This window comes from Lathyrus oleraceus, chromosome 5 (genome assembly GCF_024323335.1).
Source record: "Lathyrus oleraceus cultivar Zhongwan6 chromosome 5, CAAS_Psat_ZW6_1.0, whole genome shotgun sequence".
NCBI lineage: Eukaryota > Viridiplantae > Streptophyta > Magnoliopsida > Fabales > Fabaceae > Lathyrus > Lathyrus oleraceus.
In genome coordinates, this window is record NC_066583.1 from 71448134 (window position 1) to 71476103 (window position 27970).

Genomic DNA, 27970 nt, shown 5'->3' on the forward strand with positions numbered 1-27970 from the left:
TTTTCTTGGAGTTGATTAATAGCTTGGGTCAAACATGTTAGCTGAGCTCGAATTTTCTATTTACGATGAACATTCTTATGAAGATCGAACCACATGTTGTGTGTCTTGTAGGAGTTTTCTTGACCTGCCATTGAAGCTTTTTTAAAGCTTGATGAAAGATTCGATTTACAAAAAAAACTTGAACAAACAAAGATGCTTATATGAAGCTTAAACTTGAAGATACGATCCGAGAAGATGAATGGAAGCGGAAAGAGTCCTTTGTTAGGCGGATAATACCATATTAGAATTTGTCCAAATTCATTCTTACAAAACTCTCTTATAAGATGAGTGGTATACCACTCTATATATTCTATTTTCAAACTTTATGTTTAATCAATGTTGAATTCAGAATCTTTTTAATACACTTTCTCACATCAATACTATTTTAGACTTGGTGCATGAATAAACAATAGACAAATTCATACTACGATTGATAGATTTTGATATCATATTAAATAAACTATAAAATATATAGAGATATCACAAAATTTTCTTGTGTTCATTAGAGTTAGTTCAGTGCCTTGTAGGTTGAGTAGGCTATAAGACTATACAAAATTACAAGTCAGTTACAAAACCAAAAATTAGATATTTTAATTAACGTCGCTAACCTCTTTTAACCACCATTCTAACTAACCACCGTAACTAACTATCTAAAAGTAGTTATTCTATTTTTTTCTCTTCGTATTTTTCAATGATAAACTATCAAGTATTACTGCACAAATTTACAATATTAAGCTTTTAAAAAACATATTAGATTCTTAAAAACATTACTCATAAGCATTTAAACAATAATGCAAATATTTTAAAATCTAATTTTGTTTAGTGCATAAATTACACCATATTTGTTGTATTCAACAAAGCACCCCTACACACTCAGCCACCTACTATTTCTTGCTAGTATCATTTATTTGTTCAATATGTTCTATGGTTATTTCTATTATTGTTTGAGTATAACAACTTATTAAGAAAAAACAGTGTAGAAAAATTAGCACTACAATTGATGGCATATGAAACGTCTTCTGTATTATTATAATTTACATGCACAAAAACATAGATATCATTGTAAAAAAACAAGGCATCAGTGTATGTTTAGAGAGATTATTCACCTAAACATAGATTCATCGTATACTCATATGGCTTCATCCTGCTGCACCCCTCTATTGTACTACTTGCGTTGTACTATCAGACAAGGCCAACCCACAAATCAGATTCAGTTTCCAACTAAGTCCCAATTCACTTCATCCTTAACAAAACCAACACAAAAATTAAAAAAAACACCCCAATCTAAAACCAAACAGAACCATTAGCAAGACATGTTGGTAGTACTAAAAGAGTGTTTAATATTAAAACCCTCAAAAAAAACATGTCCACCCTGGCCACCATTGCAAAACAGTTACTTTTGTACTTGTTCAAGCATACACCACCTGGCAACTACAAGGTGAGAATTCCCCAAATGCTTCCGGTGCGTCCATCACCTGCCACGTCACATTCACACCACACTCATCATCAACAACAACCGTACCAACCACCACTTTCAAACCAAGCGACGCCACGTAGATTTTATCACCTAATCCTCTCGCAACATACGGTTTCTTAACTTTATCTCTCGGTAGCCTCTCACCACTCACACACCGCCACGTGTCGGTTTCATCATCGTAAACCTTCATCGGTAAATCAACGTCAGGTATCATAAACACCCTCCCGCACACCGAAACACTTTCTCCCGCCCAACCGTCTTTCATTCCCTCTCTCATCTCACGCCACGTGTCATTCTCCAATTCGTAAACCCAACCTCTCGGCCTAACCGCAAACGGCCACCACCAACCTTCCGTTACGTATATCTTCCCTCCGTTAACCACCGTTTCATACCTCTCCAGCTCCCCCGGAAACTTCGCGCCTCTCTTCCACGTGTCACTCTCCGGATCGTAGATTTCTGTACCGCTCTCACCAACGGTCACGATTTTCCCGTTCACTTCCTCTGCCGCGAAGTAAGATTTCTCCGATATCATCTCCGACGCCGTCGACCATTGGTTAACCGTTGTACGGTAAACGATTGTCGACGTTCCTCTCATGACGAATATCTTTCCCTGACTCGGCAACGAAGCGGAGGCAAAGGAGGTTGAGCAAATCGTGTCGTTTGGGAGCGGCATCTGAGGAAGTATAAACCAACGGTTAGAAGAAAGATCCAACGATTGCCATTGGAGTTTCGAGGTTACTGTATGAAAACCTAACACAAAGAGGTGTGGAAAATTCCAAAGTTTTTTCTTGGAAAGTAGAAAAGATGGATTCCATATAGCTTTGTTCCACGACGATGAAACACAGCGTACTAGAGGCTGATACGGGTAAGGAACACGAAGAAGACAAATCTCTGCTATTTCATCTGGTAAACCTGGAATCAGTTCTTCATGTTCCTTGTTGTATTCGTTTTCACCTTCCACAACCACCATTTTCTTAATATTTTTCACAATGGTTGTGTATGTACTAGTATATCAGTATATGTATATGTAAAGGAAAGAGAAGAAAGTGACGTTTGTATGAAACGACACGGAATTTATGGGGGGAAAAGTGAAAGTGGCAAAAAGTTGAAGTGACTATATAGTATTTGGTGGTGGTTGGATTTTAGTCAAGTAAAGAGGGACAAAAGAGAGTATACATATTTGCGGTAAAACTGTATGAACAAAGACAGATTGATAAAAGAAATATAAAAAAAACGGAAAGAAAAGAGTTTACAGTGACGTTGAATTGAACAAAGAGACAGACGAGGTAGCGGCTAGAAAAGGAGATGTTAAGGTTGTTTGGTTGTTTCGTCTTAATTTCCGGCAAGTGAATAAGGAAATAAAGAAGAGGAAGTTCAAATACTCCTATATTAAATGATAGGATTACTTTTTAGAGTAGATGAACGAATAGGATTAAATAATGAAAGTAGTAATGAGAAAGCATGCGCGTACACAGCACAACACAAAAGTGTTAATCATATGAACCATCCAGATGGACTTTTTTGGATTCTATGTTTTTTTCACTGGTTCTTTTATATGTGGGTGTGAAGGAAGGGATTGGTTTGTGGTCGCATGTGTCTGTGTAGGGTGTGAATATGAGAATACGAATATGTGGATGGTTGTGGGGTAGTTTTGATGGAAGATTAGATTGAATATGTAATAGTCGATAAATTTATATATATGGTTTGTTCATACTATTGACATGTGGAATTGATGGGTTGCTTACTTTACTTGGATGAGTTTTAGCTGAATTTAATGTGGCGTAAGGAAAGAGCCGTGGCTTGTTTTCATTGTGACACCGACTGATGGGAACGCCCTAACTAAGGATAGTGGTTCCTAGAAAAGACTATGAACATCCTCAAATACACGGTTAACAATGATCTTGTTTATATGTTTTGTTGAATAGTCATATTTATAGTTATCTTATATATTTCTAGATATCTTAATAGATAATACTAACAAATTTTGACAAATCATTAAATATTTGAAATTATATATATGAAAATGAATTTTGTTTTTAGAAATATATTTATGAAAGAATTAATTAGAATAAAAAATATGTTATTTTGTGTTTTTTTCTATTAAAAATATTATGTAATATTTTTATGAGGGAAACAAATTAATTAGAATATTCTATAAGTCAAGAAACAAACTATTTCAGGATAATGGAAGGATATTTTGTACAAATAAAAACTAAAAAAAAATTCTCTACCTGTATATGTATACAGATTTTATTTCAGATTAAGAGAAAAAATATTTTATAAATAGGAATATAAAAAATTATTCTATCATCAATAATAAAAATTTAAAATTTATAAATTATTAAACTAATGATATTCATAAATAATAAAAAATAAAAAATATAGGTAAAACTAAATCATATAATATGTACACATAATAAATGTGAGATTTTATTTTCAATTCAAAATCAAGCTGTTTGTTTTAGTTTTTTTTAATAGTTTTTATAGTGTTATATAATTGTGTAAAAGGATTTATAGAAGTTTCACATGAAATTTAATTTTGAATAGTTATTATTAAAATGTTATTTTAGATATTTTATTTTATTAAATAAAATTAAATATTAAAATTTTAAAAAAATCATTTAATTTTGAACTATTTTAAATAAATTTTTATAAAAATTATTTTTAAAATATAATTGTTTGAAAAACTTGTAATTTGAATTATGTTTTAATCTTTCAATTTAAAAAAATTAAAAAGTTTATAATATTTTAAAAAGAAATATATATATATATATATATATATATATATATATATATATATATATATATATATATATATATATATATATATATATATATATATATATATATATATATATATATATATATATATATATATATATATATATATATATATATATATATATTTGAATTTTTTACAAAAATAATCCACTTTTTCAAGGAAATTCCCAAAATACCAATGGTTTCAAAAAAAAATCTCAAACTACCCAACTTTTAGGAGGAGTCGCCAATTGAATTGGAGACTCCTCTTAAAAATTGAATGGAGGCGCCAATTGGATTGACGCCCCTGTGTAGGACTTAAGAGGAGGCGCCAATTCAATCTGATAAATTTGATATAAGACCAATTGATATTAATAAAATTTTCCGTTTACACAAAGAAACCTAATGGTGATGATCGGGATCACCTAACCGACCTCCGGTCCCACATCCTCTAGCTACCTTAACCCGTCGCCCTAACTCACGTCGATGATTCGGTACCGGTGTTTGAGCATCTGAGGGGCCAGGAGCGTCACTACCAACTACAGGAGAAGGTCTGTTGAGGTAGTCAGACAAGTCGGCATAGTCTTCAGTATGCATCGATGGTGTACCGCCGTAGCTGAGCTCATGACCCATGCCAGAGAAGTTGGGATGTGGTTGACTCATTGATGGGCGACCGAGACGGTTGAAGGGAGACATAGGTGTGAACGATGCGTCGAGGAAAGGTTGGAAAGGTTGTTGGGGTGTTTGGTAGAGATAGGGTTGTTGGATGTTTTGGTTTTGTGAGGTTTGGGCTTCTTGGCTACGGTAGGAGGAGGGGCGGTTGATGTTGAATGATCGTTGTGTGTTCTGGCTTAGGCGACTTTGGTAGGGTGATGGGGTGGGTGCGAAGTGATGTTGAGTCTCAGGTTGATGGTCAATTTGTTGGTGGTGGTATGGGGTATGCTTTTGGTATTGGGGTTAGGTGTATGGAATGTTTTGGTTGTATGTTTGTGTGTTGGTTGAACGGAACGTTTGACAGACAGGGGGTTGTGTGTATCCGGTCTGACACTGTTGTTAGGGGTTTGATGTTGAGGTGTCAGGTGTGTAAGTCATCTGGCGTGGGTCGTACAAGTACATATCCTCGGCGATGAACTGAAAACCAACTGATCTGTACCAAGCCATATAAGTACGACTTGGTTTTTCTTCAGTTGGCATGACTGCGTCAATTAACACATGGTCATGATGGTGCTTCCATTTGCGGCACTCCAATCTTGCGAAGCTTTGCCATGGATTGAAGTTCCATTGGTCGTTAACTTTGCGCAGATGCTGTTCTCCTAGGCTAGCTGGGGGATCTGGGATATTTTGGGGCATATCGAATTGCAGCTTCACACGATCACTATTGTGCATCTCCACAGTTGTGAACCGTATTATTGGTGTGCATGCAGTCCATACGGCCGCGTCTTCAGCGTTGACTTGATGATCATGATCCAAATTAAGGTATGGACGCCAAATAAACTGAAATGTAAAAGAAGATTGGATTATAGTCAAGGTAGAAGAAGTTAACAAAATATAACGAAATAATTAAGTTATTTTCCTTACGTCTGTCAGTCGAAGGTGATCCAACAGGTTGCGATACTGAGTAATACAGTGTCTTGGACATTTGTTGTAACTCATACCACGTGTAGACCATCTATACGAAAAAGTCAAAATATATTAGTTAGAGGTAATAATCTTTAAAGAAGTAAGTAAAGATATAGCAATTTAAACAACTTACTTTTGTGCATACGGAAATGTGAAAGGGTTGTTGTTGACGGGTGCTAGGGACGGTAGTCTTGACCAACCCCATGCTTGTAGCAAAACAACACATCCAGAAAATGTAGATGTGTCTTTGTGTGAGTTTTTGCACAAGGAGCTATAGAGATAGGCTAGACAAGTAGATCCCCAACTGTAACTTCCTATTCTATCTACATGTCTAAGTAAAGGTAAATACATAATATGCATGCTAGGACCACTACCTTCGGGAAATAAAAACGAGCCAATTAACATCATAATGTAACACCTAGTTTTTATTATTCGAGCATCTTCGGTAGAATGCTCATTTGGAGTTGGTGTCTGCATGTCTGACACGTGGTTGTCCTCTCTCTTGCATGCTGAACATGTCACTTATTAGTAGCTTGCATGGTTGACACATCATTTCGGAGTAACTTGCATGTGCGACACGTCACTTCGGAGTAGCTTACATGTGCAACACGTCACTTCGAACTAGCTAGCATGTGAGACACTTCACTCCTCTATTTAAGTGTCTTATTATCAACATCCAAGACACTTCACTCACATTCATCTGGAGTAAGAAAATAGTTTTCGTCTTCACAATGTCATCTTCATTATTATACAGTGTCAACGTTCACTGCAACAGTGAAACATACGAGTCTGAGCTATATGGTTTTTATTTTCGAAACACTGATACCATTAGACTCACGATCAAGAGAAATGCAACCTTCTTGAATTTGAAAAAAAAAGAATACAATCCTGTATAGGATCGGGTATTGTGTCAAAGATCACATATCAAAATCCAATATTTTTTGAGAATAGCCAATGCAAGTATTTCCCCTTAAGGTACGAGACGATGAAGATGTTGAATACATGTTTGTTAGTCATGAACATTCAGGCTGCAACTGTATTGAGTTGTACATTACTCTTCAACCATGTATACCATCTCAACAGTCTCAACTAACCAGTCAGGATGAATCTGGTGAATTTTATCCACAATGGTAAGATGACGTCAACCCAGAAGCAGAAGCAGAAGTGGACGTCATTGATGAAGAAAAAGAGGAGACCGAGATACATGTTGATCACATGCTGAACAACGACGATGAAGATAATGATCAACCACCACTAATACCTCCTAGTCATGTCTACAACCCACCTCAACATATGACAAATATGGATCTGCACGACGATGAAACATCCAACAGTGTTTTCTATAATCCGTATCCGAGATCAGAAGGCGAATTAAAGGTGGGAGACATGTTTCGTACCAAAGAAGAATGTGTTCTGGCTATCAAAAAATTCCACATAAATAACTTTGCTGATTTTACAGTGAAATGTATTGATTCTAGAAGGTATGTTATCGAATGTCGTAACATGCTTTGTAAGTTTCGTTTGGCTGCGTCTTACAAGAAGAAAAACGACTCTTGGGAGATCGCTTCAATAGACCCACCTTACAGTTGCATTGCAACTAACGTTGAACAAGATCACCGTAAACTATGCGCAACGTTGATATGTCAAGACATTCTGCCGTTGGTTAATAAAGACCCATCAATGAAGGTGAGTATAATTATATCCCATATCAGAACAACATATAATTATACTTCATCTTACAAGAAAGCCTGGATTGAGAGGAAAAAGTCCGTTGAACAAGTTTTCGGCAACTGGGAGGATTCATACAAGGAATTGCCACGGTTTTTATGGGCACTAAAAACATATGTCTCAAGAACTATGGCAATTATGGAGACATTGCCAGCGATAATGCCAGACGGAACCTGTGCTACAGGTAATAGAATCTTTCACCGTCTCTTTTGGGCATTTGACCCGTGCATCAAAGGTTTCGCATTCTGCAAACCTATTATTCAAATTGATGGCACTTGGTTATACGGAAAATACAAGGGTACTTTGCTCATGGCGGTTGCATAAGACGGCAACAACAATGTCTTTCCCATTGCCTTTGCTCTTGTTGAAGGTGAAACGACTGGTGGATGGGGTTTCTTTCTTCGACATCTCAGAACGCATGTGGCTCCACAAGCCAATCTCTGTTTGATTTCTGATAGACATGCTGCCATTGAGAGTGCCTACAACAACCATGACAACGGATGGCACGATCCTCCTTCTACCCATGTCTATTGCATCAGACACATTGAACCAAACTTCATGCGTGCTATAAAAGATAAGAATCTTCGCAAGAAGGTGGTGAATGCTAGGTATGCTCTAACTCAGCCGCCATTTCAATATTATCGTGATGAAATAGACTGTCTAATGAAGACGCAGGGAGATGGCTAAATAACATATCAGTAGAGCAGTGGACAAGGGTATTTGACAGAGGTTGTCGATGGGGCCACATGACAACAAACCTTGTGGAATGCATGAATGGGGTATTCAAAGGAATTTGAAATCTGCCGATAACCGCCTTGGTAAGATCAACCTATTATAGGTTGACTTCTACGTTCGCAACCAGAGGTGAAAGATGGAGTGCGGTGTTAATGTTCGGGCAAGTATTCAGTGAGTGTTGCATGAAGGTCATGAAAGAGGAAAGCATCAAAGCTAGCACACACGCTGTAACAGTCTTTGACCGTCATAGGCAAAATTTCAGCGTCCAGGAAACAATGGACCATAACGAGGGGAGACCAAATTTAGCCTACGCTGTTAGACTAAACAGAAGTTGGTGCGATTGTGGAAAATTCCAGGCCTTCCGCATACCTTGCTCCCATGTCATTGCAGCATGCGCTTATACTCGTCAAGATGCTTACAACCATTTATCTGATGTGTACAAGGCCGACACCGTCATGAATGTATATAATCAAAGCTTCTCGGTACTACCAATGGAGGATTACTGGCCTCCATATGAAGGTGATATTGTTTGGCACAATGACGAGATGCGTAGAAAGAAAAAAGGAAGGCCAAATAGCACACGTATCAGAACAGAGATGGATTCCACAGATAAAATGATAAGATTATGTAGTATCTATCGTCAACCAGGACACAACAAGAACAACTGTCCCAATCGAGGAGCATCATCTAGGTCTTAAGCTTTTTGTAACATTGTATTTTTGTAACCTTCAATCATTATATATCATTAAGTTTTTGTTACAACGAGGTTCACAACAAACATCAGTACAAAATAAGCTATCTGAAAACAGAAATATTTCTAACTGATTACAACAAATAAATTGATGTCGTCTCGACCGAACATCATTTCCCTAGCATCCTTATCAGTCTTCATTCGCACCCAACCAAAGATACTGTCAAGTCTCTCAATACTTCTAATTTTTTCCCCTTCTGGTATTTTTCCATCTAACCAATGAACCAGCTCCCTCTTCAGTTGATCGAACGTAGTGATGTTCCAGAACAGCATCAGCATCTGAGGTTTGTCTCTCGCATAAATCACCTTACCGTATCGGCGACGAACACTAAACATGATTTCCAAATGATTATTTGAGATGTGGAACAATTACTTACACAACGCATCTATTTATAACACAAAAATAGCATTTTACACTGAGGCTCCAATTGAATTGGCGCCTCCTCTAATTCCTACACAGGGGCGCCAATTCAATTGGCTAGGGCACCTGCCCTAGTTAATCCAATTGGCGCCTCCATTCAATTTTTAAGAGGAGTCTCCAATTCAATTGGCGACTCCTCCTAAAAGTGGGATAAGTTTTGGATTTTTTTTGAAACTAGGGGTATTTAGGGAATTTTCTTGAAAAAGTGGGTTATTTTTGTAAAAATTTCTATATATTTTTAAAGTTAAAACAAACAAATGTTTGATGACTCCTGGAGAATGGATCATTCCATAAACAATTTCAAGAGATATAACCAATTGAGTAGTAGGGACACTTTCTCTCTTTTCTTCCATTTATAAAATTTTAAAGATACTTTTCTATGTAACTTTGTTGCTCCACAATGGGCCTCTTTAATTATTAATTTATGTTATCTTTTTTTCTTATATTTTTTAACATAAGCTTTTTATGTCTTTTTCTTAAACAAATCTTTATGCTAAGTTTGTTGTATGATCTCATAATCAAGATTGAACGTGTTAGCACACAATCACATCGACAAAGAGAAATGGATCAAGCCTTCCAAACATGCAACACAATTTTAGTTTTTGGAGAGAATGAATGAGAAGAGATGAGAAATTGGGAAGAAAGAGTATTCACATTCACTTATAACAATGATCGCATTACAAGTGTGTATATATATATATATATATATATATATATATATATATATATATATATATATATATATATATATATATATATATATATATATATATATATATATATATATATGGTACCAATTAACTTCAACTAATACATTTTTTTAACTAACGGTTGATAGCAAACTTTCAAATTTAAATTAATTGAATTATCTTTGTCATGTAATTTGGTCTTCACTTCTGCAATGTTCTAGGCACAGTCTCCCATTGCTAACTTGTTATCTAAGATAGTAAAATATCATCTCTAAATGTTTGCTTATGCCATGTGTAACAGGGTTCCTAGCAGAATTTATGGCAGAAATATTGTCAATCCTCATAGTCATAGCTCCATGATTTTGACCTTCAATTTCATCAGTCGAATTTACCACCCATATAGTTTGACAGGCATATAGTGACGCTACAATGCATTATGCTTCACATGAGGACAATGCCACAACTAACTCCATTTTTGAACTCCAAGCTACTGGTGCACCACCCAACAATAACACATATCATGTTGTTGATTTTTTGTCATCAACATCACCACACCAGCTGGAATCAGTGTATCTAATAAGCTTACACACCTTCATTTGTCTGTTGCTGGAAACAAGATGCCATAATCCAATGTACCTCTAATATACGTTAGTATCCTCTTAGTAGCTTATAGATGTGATAGCTTTCACTTTTGCATGAATCTACTTACCACACCTACATTGTATGTAAGATCTGAGTCCTTTATCAATGGTAGTCTTTGCTCAGTTGATGTTAATGCAAAATTTCCATGATCCATATCAAATCTCTTGAGTATTTTTCACTTGCATACCTTATTTGATGCATCAAAATTCCTCTAGTGCTCTTGTAAAAGTAACTTCCAAGGAAATATGAGACGTGGCATATATCATTCATCTCAATTTCCTTCATTAGATCCAACTTGAACTCATAAATTTCTTTCTCACTACTTCCAGTGATTAGTAAGTCAATAACATATAAGCATATGATTATAAACTCATTGTTGCTATTCCTTCTGACATACACACCATGCTTAGATGCATATTTCAAGAATCATATATCTCTTAGGAAACCATCAATCTTCTTGTTCCAATCTTTTGGAGATTTCTTAAGCCCATACAAGGCCTTGTGTAACTTGTACACCTTACTTTCTTGACCTTCTTTATCAAAACCAACTGGTTGTGATACATATACTTATTCATCTAAAGAGTCATTTAATAAGGAACACTTTATATCCATTTGATACATACAGTTGTTGATATCATCCAAAACAACAATTAATCTTAGTGTTTCAATCCTAGCAACAAGTGCAAAGACTTCTTCACAGTCAATGCCTTTTTTTGAAGAAACCTCTTAGCCACAAGCCTTGCTTTGTTTCTAATCACTTCACCATTGAGGCTTAATTTAACCTTGATACCCATTTCACATCAATTGTCATATTGCATTATGGTAAGTCTGCAAGTGACTAAGTCTTGTTAACCTCTATATAATCCATCTCATATATCATATCACTCATCCATTTAGAATTCTCAGTCACACTTATTGGCTTAGTATTTATATAAAGTGCATATTGTACTAGCTAATTTTCATCATTAACCATATTATTTGGTGTGATTACACAATTTTGTTGTCTGGTTGGGATATTTCTAACTCTTTAAGGTATGTTGGTATCTACTTGAGTATGTGTTGCATCTTTGTAACACCTTAAACCCCGACTCTTAATATAAAAAAAATTCACAACTTACGATGCTACTCGAAACAAAACATGCAACTTCATGAGTATTTTTCAAAAATCTCACAACGGAACTCAAAGTATCTCATCACAGTAGATAATTATTTATCGGAAAATACTCAATGGAAATAAACTCCAAACATCAACTCAAAAAATATAATACGCCTTATATCCGATGTTACAGATCAGAGCATATAAACCACTAAAAGCGACAAATGTAAAAATAAACGAAGATAAGCTCCAAAGTCATCTTCTAACTCATAAGTAACCACTTCATCTGAGTATCTGGTTATCTGTACTCCAGAGCAGCACAAGCACCACAACAATAAAAAAGGATGAGAATACACCTTACAAATATTTATGGGGAAAATTAATAACATGATGGTAACAACCAATACTAAAAACTCCACGTTTAGTGACTGAAATAAAAACCGAAAAAGCTTAAAAGTCAGTCACTTTAGTGTGGCCTCATACACGCATTGAACCCACACCCTTGGGTTGTAGAGTACCCGCGTTACCGCTAGGACGCATCATAACAAATATCAAATTCATATTTAAACTAGTCTATATTATTAGAATATATTTAAATTATTATGATGCTATTTAAATTATATTTTTTATTAAATTAATAAATTTATGTTTATCAATTTTTTTATATAAATATATGTTTTATGTTATAAAAAAAATTGTAAAACTTTGACAAAAACCTAAAAATTAGGATGAACATAAAATATTTTAAAATAGAGAAAATTAGGAGGGAAATAGTAACTTAAAAAAGAAAACCACCAAAATTATTAGTGACCGAAATTTCGGTAACTGAATTTTTTTTAATAAATTAATTTAGTATAAAAGTATATTTTATGATTGAATATTATGGTCACAAATTTTCAATCACTAATTCGATGGCTAATTTTATTTGGTAACCGATTTAGCGACTTAAATTTTTTTATGAACATGATGTCAAAGTTTGACGGCTAATTCGGTGACTAAAGTGACCGAAATATTTTAGTCACTAAATCGGTCACTAAAACGAGTTTTCTAGTAGTGAACAACAATCACAAGTATATTATTTACACATAACACAATCTCAATTCAAATTGTAATGCAAATGTTAATTCCACCAACTCCTTCATCAATATGCATATGGTACTGAGTTTTTAGGGTCAGAGGTTTGTTACTGATTTTTCATGTCTCAGGTTACTCTTGAACTGTGTCCCTCTCTGGACACGAGACCACCATAGTTCTTCTTTGAACTTGGCCATCATTGGACCAAAATCCTATCTAACTACAAAATATATGCATGCATGATCATGTATAAAAGCAAACATGCAACTCAAACAATCATCACAAATCGTCATCAAAGTCACCATAATTAAAATATCATCATCAAAACACCACCATCAAAATATTATCATCAAAATATCATCATCTAAATATGGTTCCACTCTTGATTCATAAGATTGCCAATAACATATCTCACTGTAATCTCTCTGGATTACTAATCTCAAAAATATAATTTTAAAATAATTATTGTTAACCTCAAAAGGAGTAAAGTTATGTTATTACTCAACAACTCTAAACCCATCAAAATTACTCAAAAAATATCAAAATTTTATTATATTATTGATAACTCAATAGAGTTCTCAAAAAACTCAAAAATATCTTTTAACTCTCAACATGACTCTAGAGTACTCAACGTCACTCTAAAGTGTTCAAAAGTGCTCTAAGGACAACTTTTCACAGGTGATAACTCTACTAACTCAAAGGGATGAGAGTTTAACTCAATTTTGAATCTTTTGGCTTAACAGCCTTAAACAAATAAAAATATTACTGAAAAGGTAACGTTATAATGTCAACAAAGATTTAAACTCAACTCAAGTATATCTCATATTCTGATCTTCAATTCTAAACAACTAAAAAACAACTCTGACAACTATATAACGACTCTAAACCAAATAAAATAGGAATCTTAAACTCATTAAAAAGGTAACGAAAGATCACTACACTCAAAATTTCTCAAAACTATGGACTTAACTCTAAAATTGTCTAACTTCAAAATAGCACCAAGTATTATACACTTATGATGAAATTATGAAACTCTCCAGTTTGAAAGTTCTTTAAACCCTCTTTTAACATCTTACCCGTGCTTCTGAATGACCACATGTGGACTTTATGAGACTCGATAAAGGAGTTGTTATTGAAGGAAAGGCTGATGGTGGATGTCCTCCCAACATTGAACAACCAATTGTGGTTCAGAAGAAGAAGCTAAAGAAGAATAGTGATTATGACATAACTCTTCCTATTGGAGTTCCTTCTCATATCTCTGGAGTTTTGATCAATCAAAAATATGATATTAATTTTGGTGAAGCTGATATTGGTGTTCCTATGAGTCAGGTGAACCTTAGTCATAAGATGTATGTTCTAGATATTGCTCTCCACAAAATTCCACATGTTGACAAGTTTGATCTAACTACTGGTGGAAATGAGATTGATGTCCCAATCATGTATGGGCCTATGAGAAATCATCATCTCATTCGAAAGTATTTTGGTGAGAAGACCCGGGTAACCAATCAGGAAAATTAAGATGTTGATGAAAATGTATCAAACATCTTGTCCGACATGTTGACATGTTCTCAAATTCATAAGAAGTATGATAATGTAACTCTTCACAATAATCATATGAGTGATGATGATCAAGTATATGAAGATGTTGAGGTTGATACTGTTGTAGCGTATATTGGTGTTATTAATAACCATTATTAGAAAAAAAAATTGAATCAAAAGGAAATAAGGATTTTGCAATAGAAGATGTGGAGAAAGATACTGAGACATTGTGAATATGTGGTAAGTAATGATGAAAATATATTTTTAGGGTGTGTTGTTGTAGCGGGGTATTCGTTACCATTAGAGATATTGACTAAATCTAAGGTAAACCATACAAGTCGAGTCGCCACCGCACTTCTATTTATCCAAAGGAATGGTTAGAAAGCGAACAAAAACCTAAAAGTTTTATCGAATCAAAAACTAGTAAAAATGTCAGAGATTTGGGTAAGGGGGTTGGTTATGCAATGGGAAGGTTTTAAGCACCCAAAACATCCTAGGTACTCCTAGGGAGCCCTTCTCATATTTGTTGTAAGGTTGATATTTTGTGAAAAAAATTGTTTGTGCAAACATGATTGAAGAGATGGGAAGAGAATATACAAGTTTATTTACATTTTGTGTTTGGATGGATAAACCCATTGCCTACGTACCATCTTAAAAAGATTAGGATCAAAACCTCGTAGTTCGGGGTAAAAATCTCAAAATAAGTTGGTGAATTGATTGGTCCAAAAGCCTTAAGGTCTTTTGTTATCCAAGGGAGAAAACTCAACCTAAAACCACAAATCCACCATGTGAGGATAGCTTCAACATGCTAGTGAGGGGTTAACCCTATAATAAGCATGGAAGACTCATTGTCCATCACTAAGGATATTGGTGAGTATTACATCTACCTCAAGGATAACTCAAACCTAATAACTAAAGATTATGAAAAAATTGATTAAGAGAGTGGCCATTGAAACCACAAAAGTATTTGAATGGGTTATATTTACCAATGAAAGGGTATGTACAAAATATGGTCAAAGTTTACTTAGAAGTTCAATTTAAAATATGTGTTATGAAAAGAAAGTTTGAAAATCAAAAGCATAAGGCTTAGGTTTCTAATGTTTGAAAAAAGAGTGTTAAATGTTTGCACAAAGGTTTGGCTTGGGTTAGAGTGGGGGGAAGAAGAAGAATGGCTAAGTCCTAATCATACAAGAGATGAAGGAGAAGAAGTAAGACCACAAATGGAGTTCCTCTCTTGAGATCATATTGATGATCCAAGTAGCTCCCATCCTTTGGAACAAGCAAGCAAATAAGTATATACTCAAGCAATCAATCAATCAAGCAAGCTCTTAGAAATCCTCCAATGGCTCTTAGATTTCTCTCTTGGAAGCTCATGGAAATGGTTCCTTACTTAGGCTCAATGTTGGGATCCCTAGCACAAGAACACACACATTAAAAAGTTCCATGAAAAAAATCAAGAATGGACAAGAGTGAGTTTAGAGGTTTGGTCCTTCTAATCCATCTTCATCATTAAAGTCCTTTTACTCCAATTTTCATAGGGGAAGTCCTAGAAACTAAGTCCAATTGTCCATTTCTTTGCATTTGGTCCACAACAAGCAAAACACAAACACAATGGCAATGATATATACACAATTATGTGCTCAAGTGAGCAAAAGGCAAACTGCATTAACATAAACATGTGCTCAAGTGAGCAAAGAGAAAAGCAAATGAATAATATGTGCAAGAATAGTAAATTGCATAAAAGTAAAGAGCAAAAAAGTAAATGTTAATTGTTAATGGTTAGTGTTAGTAGTTAGTGTGCCATAAAGCAAATTTAGCGCTATGTTAAGCAATCGTAATTGGACTTATGTAGAAGTCACAACTATCTGAGGCCGGTCAATAATAATGTAGGCAACAACACAAGTTAGAAGTCTTGATTAGTAAACCAAGTTCCAACAACTTGCCATGCCAAAAAGAAGAAGAGAAATGATCTTGTATTGGTTTAAGTCCTTTGCATGATTTAAGAAGCAATCTATCCTTAATGCAAAGTCATTCACTTGATCATTTGATCAAGATGAATTAGATTTGAATCAAGGAAGATTAAACCTCCCTAATCAATGCTAACTTATCAACCTTTAACTCATTGATCAAGAAAGAAAAGAACAAGAAGAAGATGGATGATGGATAAGGAAAATGAAAAGAATAAAGTGCATTAAAATAAAATGGAATATACCAATCAACAAGTGTTGACCAATGACATTGAAGATCATGGTCAAACAATCAAAAACAGAAGTGGGATGAAGATTGAAAGTCAAGAAATAAACAAAACATTTTTGGCATTTTTAATATTTGAAAATAAACTTGGATTAAAATATTAAAGAAAGGTCAAACTTCAAAATCACTTCAAATCAACTTTGGAAAGTCCAAGTGATTTATCCCAAGTCCCACAAGGTCAAACAAAGTTTGACAAAAAAATTCAGCATTTTTAAAAGTCAGAAACTATTTTTTATCAATTAAAAATGAATAAAAATAACCTAATTGAACTAAAATCTCAAATAAATCTCAAATCAATTAAAAAATTGATGAGAACATTTTTCATAGATCCATCATCATTCAAATAGGTTGAGAAAATATTTTTGTATTTTTTGGATATTAAAAACTATTTAAAATGAATTAAAAAATAACCAGAAAAGAGAAAATTCCCAAAAAACATCAAATGATAAAATAAAAAATATTAAAAATCATTTTTAGAAACTAGAATTAAAAAGAGAAATAATGCAATTGGTCCCATATTTTTTGGACCAATAATAAAAGAGATATGAATTTTTGAAATAAAAGGAAATAAAGAAAAATAAAATCAGAAAATGAAAAATAGCAAAAATCAGGAGGCGCTGGATGAGATTTCATTAATTGACGTGGGGGATCTAATGGTCATGGCATGCGCGCGCACCAAAATCCTCAGTCAATGAGAAACACAATGCATTAAAATAAGTCATATCATTGGAAGGTGGAGATTAGATCTGGGAATTGCATCCAAAGGCTCACATTCAATCTGGCAATGAGACGGTGGCCAGCGCCACCGTCTTCTTCGGTGAGCTCCGGCGAAGCTCAAAAAATGCAGAGATGCAAATGCTCATTAAAATGGACGATCTAGGCACCGTTCGAAAGAGGAAGTGATGTACATCACTCTTATACCATTCACTTCCACTCTAGATTCCTATCAAGAGAGAAATCAGAGATGGAAGCTTGATGGTGTTCATCATGAACTTGCTCGATTTCAAAAATTAAACACACAACAATGATGCCTCTATAGAGAGGACTTCAGACAACACAATATCCAGTTCAATAGATCAAAGATAAAGGAGATTCGAAGCAAAAAACAGTTGATCAAAACCTTTGGATTATGAAGCTTTGAGTCCCTTTCCTTGGCTCCTTTTGCAAAACAGAACTTCTATGGATCAAATGATGAAGGTTTAGGAACTTTAGATCTGAAGATTCAACCAAATTCAATTGAATTTCAGATCAGAATTTTTTGAAGAAAATGGATTTAGTTCCTTTGGTATGGTTGGGAATTCACTCTTGCAGCATTTCAGGCGCCCTTAGGTTGGTTTATTATGAAGCATAGCACATGTATTTATAGCTGAAATTGGCTGAGCAAGTGAGTTTACTCGTGTGCATGGCAAATGGATTTTCTTGCATGGGCTTGTATGATCATGTGGAAGGCCCAATGAGGATTGGAATAACCTGCTGAGCTCATGTGAATTGCAAATGAACGTGTACATTGAGTATAAACAGCTCATGCATGGCAATTTGAATTGAATTTCATAAAATGCATAAAATCTTCATGCCTTCGAAAATGGTGCTTCCAAACTCCAAATGTTACCTCATGAGTAATGGTTAGAAAGCTCATTGCATAAGGAACAAATGATATGTTGATCAAAATTTCAATTGGGCCTTGGAAATTGGTGAATTTTGAGTTTTAAGTGTAGGGTGCCAAACATGCATAAGTGAAGTTTCCAAACTTGGCCAATGTTCAAGCCCTTCTGTCTCAATGATGCAAGCTCCAAATGATAAAACCTTCAACATGAAAGTTGTATATATTTTTAAGAAAATCAATTTGGATTTAAATTTTGCATCATTTGGATTGTTAATGAAGAAGTTATGGGCACTTGAAGTTGGACTTTTTTCCATTTCAATGCATTTGGCCCAAAGTGACCTATAATGTTTTGCATTATCACATGTATTTCTTTTGAGATTTTGAAATTTTCTCAACATAACATTTGAACTAGACACAATAAGATTTCCAATTCATTTTGTTCCACCCAAAAATCATAAAAGATGAATGAGTTGTGTTCTTAGGAAGTTGACCTAAAATTAGGGTTTCAGTCAAATTGACCTATAATGTCTTGGAATGGATGATGATCTTCCAAGATTCAAATAAAATTTTGATGAACATGAAAGTTGTTCATATGGTCCTTAATAACACATTTTCTCTTGGGATCATCTCCATTTGACCAACACACAAAAAGTTAGGTCTCAGTGCATTTCAAAATAGATAGATGAATTGACTGATCCACTTCTCAACTCCACAACTCATATCTTGATGAATTGATGATTGAGGGCACTCAAATAAATTCAAATATGCATGAAATGATGAATTAAAGAACTTTACTTGATGGCATTTGACCATGGGCTGAGGTTGCATCATGAGCAAGGCATTGTTGATGATCAGATGAATTAGGGTTTACTTGAGAAACAAACCTCAAACCCTTGGCTTGCTTTGATCAAAATGATAAATTGAGATACTAGGGAGGCATATTTGATGGATGAGAGCTTTGGGAACCATTACCATGCTTGCTTTCATCTTCTCTTGACCATATTTTTGCACAAAGGATCTCCTAGAAGCTTCTAGACCTTGTGATTGCTCAAGCTGCAAACAAGAAATGTTAGTGACATATTTTTGTGCTTTTGGTTAGTAAATAAAATGAGAAAAGCAATGATATACAATTCAAGCATGCTTGGTGATCTCAAACCACTCACAAGAGGTCCCAACTCAAAGTTAAAGGGAACCAAGATGCTTAAGATCCTTGAGGCTATGCAAATGTAATATTATGATGCCATGAGGGATCTTAGGGCTAAAATTGGGGTCTTATAGTTATTAATAACAAGGTATATATATTGTTTGCCTAGGGATCATAATGGATATATGATGTTCTAATTGAAATGACTCCCCGTGAAGATGAAGATTTTGATCTCATTGGTCTTGATATGGAGCAAGTTGTTACTGACAAATCAAGAAACATCATGTTGTCTTCTGAAGAAGATGGAAATGTTTATGATGCTAAAATTTTTGCTCATATTGCCCATCTTAGAGCCATCTGATTGATACCAAGATTGTCATGTATTATGAAGCTCAAACTTTGTCAGATGGATGTGAAAAGTCTCTTCCTAAATAGGAACTTGAATGTGGAAGTCAATCAGGATGCTAGTAATTATGTCACTGATAATTATTGTGTCCTTAAGAAGGATGATCATGTGGATGTCAATATGGATGCTACTATTGATATCAACAATATGGAGGGTGTCAATATGAAGATAATGAGAATCTAACAATAGTTCACATTTATGTCGAAGACAATGCGTTTTATAGGATGTCAGTTAAGATATTAGAGCATTTTGTTCAACAAATACAATCTAATTTTGAGTTGAGAATGGTAGAAGGTGTTACCAACTTTCCTGATTTTCAAGTGAAGCAAATGAAGGACTACACCTTTGATTCCCAAGGTCTATATGCTGGAAGTGGTTGCACTCAACTTTTGTGGAATAACCAAATACTCAAAGATGTCACCAAAGGTGGTAATGAAGATGTCAGCCAGGATATTCCAGACAACATGTATGACATGTTGGTGATTGAATTTCCAACTTAGAGGAAGGATAAACAAGTTACCCTTGTTAATTTTGAAGTGAATAGAAAGCTTGTTTAAATAAGTGAATCTGAGATAAATGTTGAAGAAAATATCCAGGATATTGTGTCCACTACGAGGACAAAGGTTGGTGGGAAGAGAATTCTTGTGTATGTCTACTTTGCTCACATTTATAATGTTTCATTTCATTTTGAAACAAGTGTCCAAAATGGGAAGTGTGTTGTCCAAAGAAGGATTGCAACTGAAAGAGAGCTAGGCAAATAAGCTCTTGATTGCAAAGAGTTTTATAAAGTTGTTGGGCAAATAAGCTAGGCAAATAAGCAACTGAAGGATTGCAACTGAAAGTTGTTGGGATAATGAAGAATGTTACTGATGTTTGTTCTTGTTATTAAAAGATGGCCAATGAGTTTAGAAAGGTGTATGATAGAGGAAAGTGTGTGAGTCTTTCACCTTCAATTATTAACTAATTGGGAATAAGAAAGGTTCCCTCTATTGACAATATTATTGATAACACGAAAATGTATCGTATATTTGACTTGACTTGCATTGCTTTTTACTTGTTTTCCATAGCATTATGCTATACTTTATGTTTATTTCAGGTATTTATCGAATAAGAAGTGTCTATGCAAGCAAAGCGGGAAAAGAGAAAAAAGGAAAGAAAATGAAGCAAATGAAAGAAGGTGGCGCCCACCACAACGAAGCAAGGTGGCGCCCACCACATGAAGCAAGGTGTGGTGCCCACCACATGAGACAAGGTGGCGCCCACCACCAAATGAAAGGTGTGGCGTCCACCACCAAGCATGAGTGACGCCCGCCACCTAGCAAGGTGTGGCGCCCACTACCTAGGGTTGTGGCACCCGCCACCAAACCTTTTCCTCCTTATTTTTCTCCATGTCCCGTTTATCTCGGTCAACCAACCGCTCTCACTTAAGAGATCTTCAAGGCTACTTTCAAGGCAAGGAGTGGGGAGTATATATTAGGGCTTCGGTCTTCAAAGACCGGAGGGTCAACTTTTAGCCAGATTTTTGTTGTTAGCATTTTAAGCAGATATTTACTTGTAAAGTGATAGATTCTCCACATCGGGGACTATTACGACTTTAGTTTTAGCGATTAAATTTGATTGTAACTGTGTAGCCGATTTATCAAGCGTGCCGACATTATTTGAATTCAAGAACCAAAATTAATTCCAGTTTTTCGGTCTCTATATTCCAGGTTCTATTTTAATTGCTTATGCCTTGTCTTATGTTTAATTATCATGATAACATGTTTATTCTTGAATCCATGTCCGGCTAAACCAATTGATATCGATATGTAAAGACCGTCGAAACAACGAGATTCGTAAATAATTGGTGTTGACTTTTATAAAAATATTATTTTCTGGTTATAGTTTCTTGTTCTAAATTCGAAACTATTTTCATACGAGAGTACAAAGCGAACAAAGGTTACAGTCAATAAAAATGAGAGTTTGAGGTTTTAACCGGATAACTGAAACTAGGCATTAATTCTAAGTACAACGAGAGCGCTTTAGGATTAATTAGACTTTATTTACTTCCAAAAATTACTTTTAATATAAATGAGACAGCGAGAGCGAAGCATTCTGGTTTAAGAGTATAGTTAGAGTCAACAACACGAGAGTGTGAGATAAATTCTTTTGAAATAAATAATTTCTACTGAAGAGTATTTTGACGTTTAAGATTACACCAACTATTTATCGAATCCCTGAAGTTTGATGTGTTACATACCGATATCCCGCTATTTAAATATTTATATTAAAGTTCTGTTTTCGTTAGTAGTTATTTCTCATCGTCCCTCAACCCCTAGAGAAATCAGCAGCCTTAGATTTACGTAGTAACATTAGATAACGGTAAGTTCGATTATTAGTCCTTTGGGATCGATAATCTTAAAAACTACGCGATACGACTGTGCACTTGCAGTCACGAATCCTATAAACATACTAAGTAGGGATCAAGTTTTTGCCGCCATTGTCGGGGACTAATTTAGTCGATATCGTAACTCCAGTGTTGCCCAGTATAGACTAAGGCAAACTAAACTATTTCTTTTTTTAATTTGTCGAGTGCATGCCAAGTACTCGCTCTCAAGACGATAAATTAAAGCTACCATTAGATGAACCAGAGTGTTATCTAAGATTAGAATGTCGAATACGAGAATACCATATCAAATACAATCTTCCCGATCCTAATATCCCTATTCCCGAACTAGTTATAGAACCAAAGATGGTTGAAGGACCGCAGAACCGTCCTCTCAAGTACAATGTCATCCCTTCACAGGATGAACCTCATAATAGCATCGCTACCCCTACCATCAAGGAAAACAATTTCGAGCTAAAACCTTCGTTGTTGTCATTCGTACAACAAAACCAATTTTCTGATAGTCCCATGGAGGACCCGAACCTACATTTGTCAGTGTTTTTGCAATATGCAGACACGGTGAAAGTGAATGGTGTCAGCCCTGAAGCTATAAGACTACGTCTTTTCCCTTTCTCATTAAGAGATAGAGCTAGAGCATGGCTCTAGTCACTACCGTCCAACTCTGTCACTACGTGGAACGAGTCGAAGAAAGTTTTCTTAGCACGATATTTCCCACCTAGTAAGACGACTATGCTAAGAGCCCAAATAAACAGGTTTAAACAAAAAGACAATGAATCACTTTTTGAAGCTTGGGAGAGATACAAGGACATGATGAGGCTTTGTCCATATTACGGTCTAGAAGAGTGGTTGATCATCCATACCTTTTATAACGGTCTCTTGTACAACACAAGATTGACAGTAGACGCCGCCGCAGGTGGCGCACTAATGGATAAACCCTACAATGAGGCTTATCAATTTATCGAAAGTATGGCCCAAAATCACTACTAGTGGGGAAGCGAAAGAACCTCCGTAGAGAAACCTCCAACGAAAGGCGGTATGTATGAAATAAGTAGTCTAGACCATGTCAGTGCTAAGGTAGATGTTCTCACTCAAAAGATAGAAAACCTGACCATAACACCCACAACCACCGTGGCTGCCGTAGTACCGAACAACGAGATATGCGGAGTTCCTAGGCATGCTTCCCCTGAATGCCAACTTTTGACAGGAATCTCCACAGACCAAGTGAATTATGCTCAAGGAAACCCTTACTCAAACACCTATAACCCAGGTTGGAAGAACCATCCGAATTTTTTGTACAAAAACAATAATGCATTGTATGCACTTAACCAAGCATCTGTTGTGCCACCAGGATATCATAAAGCTTCCATAACTGCTCCAAATGCTCCTAGGAAGTCAAACCTTGAAATAATGATGGAAAACTTCATAGCTACCCAGGCCCAAACAAATAAGGATTTCCTAAATCAAAACATACACACCAGTGAGCAAATTAAGCAATTAGCAAAAAAAAGTAGACGCTTTAGCCACCCATAACAAAATGTTAGAAACACAAATTTTGCAAGTGGCACAACAACGAGCACCTACTGCTGCCCCTGCAGGTACATTTCCTGGACAACCACAACCAAACCCGAAAGGTCATGCAAATGCTATTATACTACGAAGTGGGACAGAATTAGACGAACCAACCAACCATAGAATTCAAAGTCCAGTCATGCACCAAGACCCTAGTAAGATAACCGAGAAGGGAGACGAACTAAAGGAAAATAAAAGCAAAGAGGCCATAGAGAAAGAAGAACCTTATGTGCCTCAAACACCATATAAACCTCATATCCCGTATCCTCAAAGATTTGCTAAATCTAAAAGTGTAGGGAAGTTCAAGAAATTTGTAGAGCTTCTGAAACAATTGAATATCATAATACCTTTTACAGAAGCTATCACTCAAATGCCCTCATATGCTAAGTTTCTTAAGGAGATCTTATCTAACAAGAAGAAGATCAAGGATAACGAAACCGTTATACTAACTGCTGAATGTAGCGCTATAATTTAAAATAATATGCCTCCTAAGCTGAAAGACCCAGGGAGTTTCTCCATACCTTGTGTAATCGGAAAGTTTATCATAGACAAAGCGCTATGCGACTTAGGAGCCAATATTAGCTTAATGCCCTTGTCCATATACGAAAGGCTTAAAATATGAGAGTTGAGACCAACTAGGATGTCCGTACAACTAGTTGATCGTTCTGTTAAATTTCCCGTAGGTATGCTAGAGAACGTTCCAGTGCGCATAGGTCAATTCTATATTCATACTGATTTCATAATCATGGATATAAAGAAGGATTCCAATATCCCTATCATATTAGGAAGACCATTCTTAGCTACTGCCAGAGCTATTATAGATGTAAAGAAAGGCAAGCTAACCTTTAAAGTCGGTGAAGAAAAAGTCGAATTTATTTTGACACAATTCTTAAAGGCACCAACTATAGATGATACATGTTGTCTGCTAGAGGTCATCAACGAATGTGTAAGAGAAATGGAGAATGAACAAACTTCATACTCCTAAATACTGAAAATTCCAAGGCCTCCTACTTTGAAAGATGAAAATTGGCGTCAGGAATACCAAGATGACAACCTAAGTGAATGTCTAGCACTGACACCCAATTTTATGCCTTGTCCGAAGAAACCAACATTAGAACTTAAAACTCTACCCAAAAATTTAAGGTACGAATTCCTAGACACTGAACTCGAGCGACCTATAATAGTTAATGCAGACTTAGGGCAGATAGAAACCGAAAAACTCCTACATGTTTTAAGAAAATATCCAACCGCTTTAGGCTACAATATCTCAGATATAAAAGGAATAAGTCCTTCCATATGCATGCATCGTATTATGCTAGAGGAAGACAGTAAGACCTCTAGAGAACATCAAAGAAGGATAAATCCTGTTCTGAGTGATGTAGTAAAGAGAGAAGTGCAAAAGCTGTTAGAAGCATGAATTATCTACCTGATATCCGATAGTCAATGGGTCAACCCAGTATATGTCGTACCAAAGAAGGGAGGCGTCACAATTGTTAATAACAAAAAAGGCGAATCTATAGCACAAAGAGTGGTAACTGGAAGTAGAATGTGCATTGATTATAGAAAATTGAACAAAGCCACTCGAAAGGATCATTTTCCTTTACCTTTTATTGATCAAATGCTTGAACGATTGGCTAAGAATTCTCACTTCTGCTATTTAGACGGTTATTCAGGATTCTTTCTAATCCCTATTCATCCCGAAGACCAAGAGAAAATAACATTCACTTATCCCTATGGTACATTCTCCTATTGATGGATGTCGTTCGAACTATGTAACGCTCCCGCAACATTCCAAAGATGCATGATGTCAATTTTCGCTGATTTTATAGACGACATCATGGAAGTATTTATGGACGATTTATCTATTTGAGGGCAGAGTTTGTAAGGATGCCTATAGAATATAGAAATGGTACTTGAAAGATGCATTAAATTGAACCTCGTGTTAAACTGAAAAAATGTCATTTCATGGTCCGACAAGGAATCATACTTGGACACATAATATATGATAAGGGGATTGAAGTTGACAAAGCTAAAATAGAAGTTATAGAAAACCCTCAACCACCGAAAACCGTAAGAGAAATACGAAGTTTCTTAGGACACGCTGGTTTCTATCGACGATTCATTAGTTCTCTTATTTTTAGCCCCGCCCCAAACACAGGCTGTTCCAGTGGGACTGTTCAATTTTGCCTGTTTAATGTGGAGTACTATTTCAGTTCTGACCAACTAGCGGACCTGCTACAATTCCCCCACGGGGATAACGTAGTATGTGAGGTCTCGGATACTGATGGTTGGCATCATGCTTTTCAACCTTTCTGGAGGGCAATAACAGGTACCATAACACACAGTTTTAAGGGAAACAGAGCCACATTAATTCACAATCCGGCCATATGTTATTTCCGCCAACTATTGGCTTGCACTAGTTTTAGCCGATCCAATTCTAACAAGGTGAACGAGAAAGAATTTTTCTATTTGTTCGCCACATTTGTGCCACAAAAGGTTTATACCGTCCCTCTCATGTTTTCTCACATGCAGGCCATAGTCAACGCGAGAAGAGGACCTATTGTTTTTGGCGGTTTAATAACCTCAATAGCTCAAGTCCTGGGACTCGAAGAAAAATTCTCCTACCTAACACCGCTCCTGCCCCGTGCTATTGATATTGACATGACTAGGAGCATGAAATTGGTAAAACAAAGGCAAGTCGGTAAATTTCACCTAATGGTTGCCAATAATGCTTTCCCAGATTTCATTCTCCCCAACCCAAATCGCACAGATGTGCATAATCCAAACAACTATTGTTATATTCATGATCTGATGTCTTACCCAATCCCCGCGCATATTCCTGAGAATGTAGCTACTGGCGGAGACATCGATGAGGATTATGTTCAGGAGTCGGTTACTCCTGCTACTAACACACACCTACACACCACACACGTGTCTTCTAAAAATGTTGCAAGTACATCATCCAGGCATAGGCCTAGAAGAAGAAACGTGGCACCTGCCACTCTTAATGACATCTATGCTGAACTGCTGCGACGTAGCGAATTAGACGCTCAACACGACCAACAAATTCAACACATGGAAGCTCAGCAAATCGAGATGATGCAAATCCTTCACCAGATGCAGCATGACCAGTATGATTATGCTTTCAGTAATAAGCATAACATGTCAGGTTTGATCGATGAGATGACAACTTTGACAGTGCGTGTGGAAGATCTACAAGACTATGCCTCTTATGTGGGTATGCCACCTCACCAGCTTGGAAATGGTAGACGTGGAAGAGGCCATCGGTAGCAAATTTTCCAAGTTCTACCTTCCCTTCCTATCTTATGTCGTTGTATTGGGGACAATGCTCGGTTTAAGTATGGGGGAGGAAGCTTTACCGCTTTTATTTATCGCTTTTTAGGTAGATTTAACTATTGTTATTTCCTTTGTTAAATTGTTAAGTGTTAGTTAAGTCAAATATCAATGCACTGTCGAGTCTTTATGCGTGGTTTCCGTTATTTACTGATTCTCCCATTTTCTTAAGCCATACCAAACTTTTGCGAAAATCTTGACTTAGAAATACAGTACATCTTTTGAAAATTCTAAACTATAAATAAAACTTAGGTTGGATTGTAGATATTTGGAAAAACTTTACAAGATCAGTATCATTTTAACACCTTAAATCTCCCAAGTATAAGATCGATTTGATTATTTTTCATGCCGTAGCCTTAAATTTTATCCTTTAATATTGCTTGAGTTGTTTATCTAGCAGTCATCACCATCCTAAGCACACACTACGCAAGAAGTCGATGCAAATAAGTGTATGATCTCAGGCTTAAAAGAGAAAAAGATTGACAAAATTAATGAAAATTTATTGTCCCTTATAAATTAGGTGACCCTCACCCGGTCATTTAACCCAACGGTACAACCATCTTTAGTTATTATTTGAGCCAAAGTGCGAGAAAAAGAAAAAATAAATAATAATGAGATCATAGTCACTAACAGATTATCTTGCTATGAGTGTGAAAGGATAACAGGCTTAATGTGATTGAACTA

At 35.7% G+C, this 27970-nt stretch overlaps 1 protein-coding gene and 1 non-coding gene across 2 annotated transcripts; both read right to left on the reverse strand.

The window, feature by feature from the left end:
• Positions 1 to 1040: 1040 nt before the first annotated feature.
• Positions 1041 to 3294, reverse strand: LOC127085390 (F-box protein AFR). Its single transcript, XM_051025906.1, has one exon. The coding sequence runs from the start codon at positions 2484 to 2486 to the stop codon at positions 1449 to 1451; it is 1038 nt and encodes a 345-aa protein (XP_050881863.1). The 5' UTR covers positions 2487 to 3294; the 3' UTR covers positions 1041 to 1448.
• A 19798-nt stretch (positions 3295 to 23092) lies between these two features.
• Positions 23093 to 23199, reverse strand: LOC127089692 (small nucleolar RNA R71). Its single transcript, XR_007791250.1, has one exon. It is a non-coding gene; the product is annotated as a small nucleolar RNA R71 (small nucleolar RNA).
• Positions 23200 to 27970: the final 4771 nt, after the last annotated feature.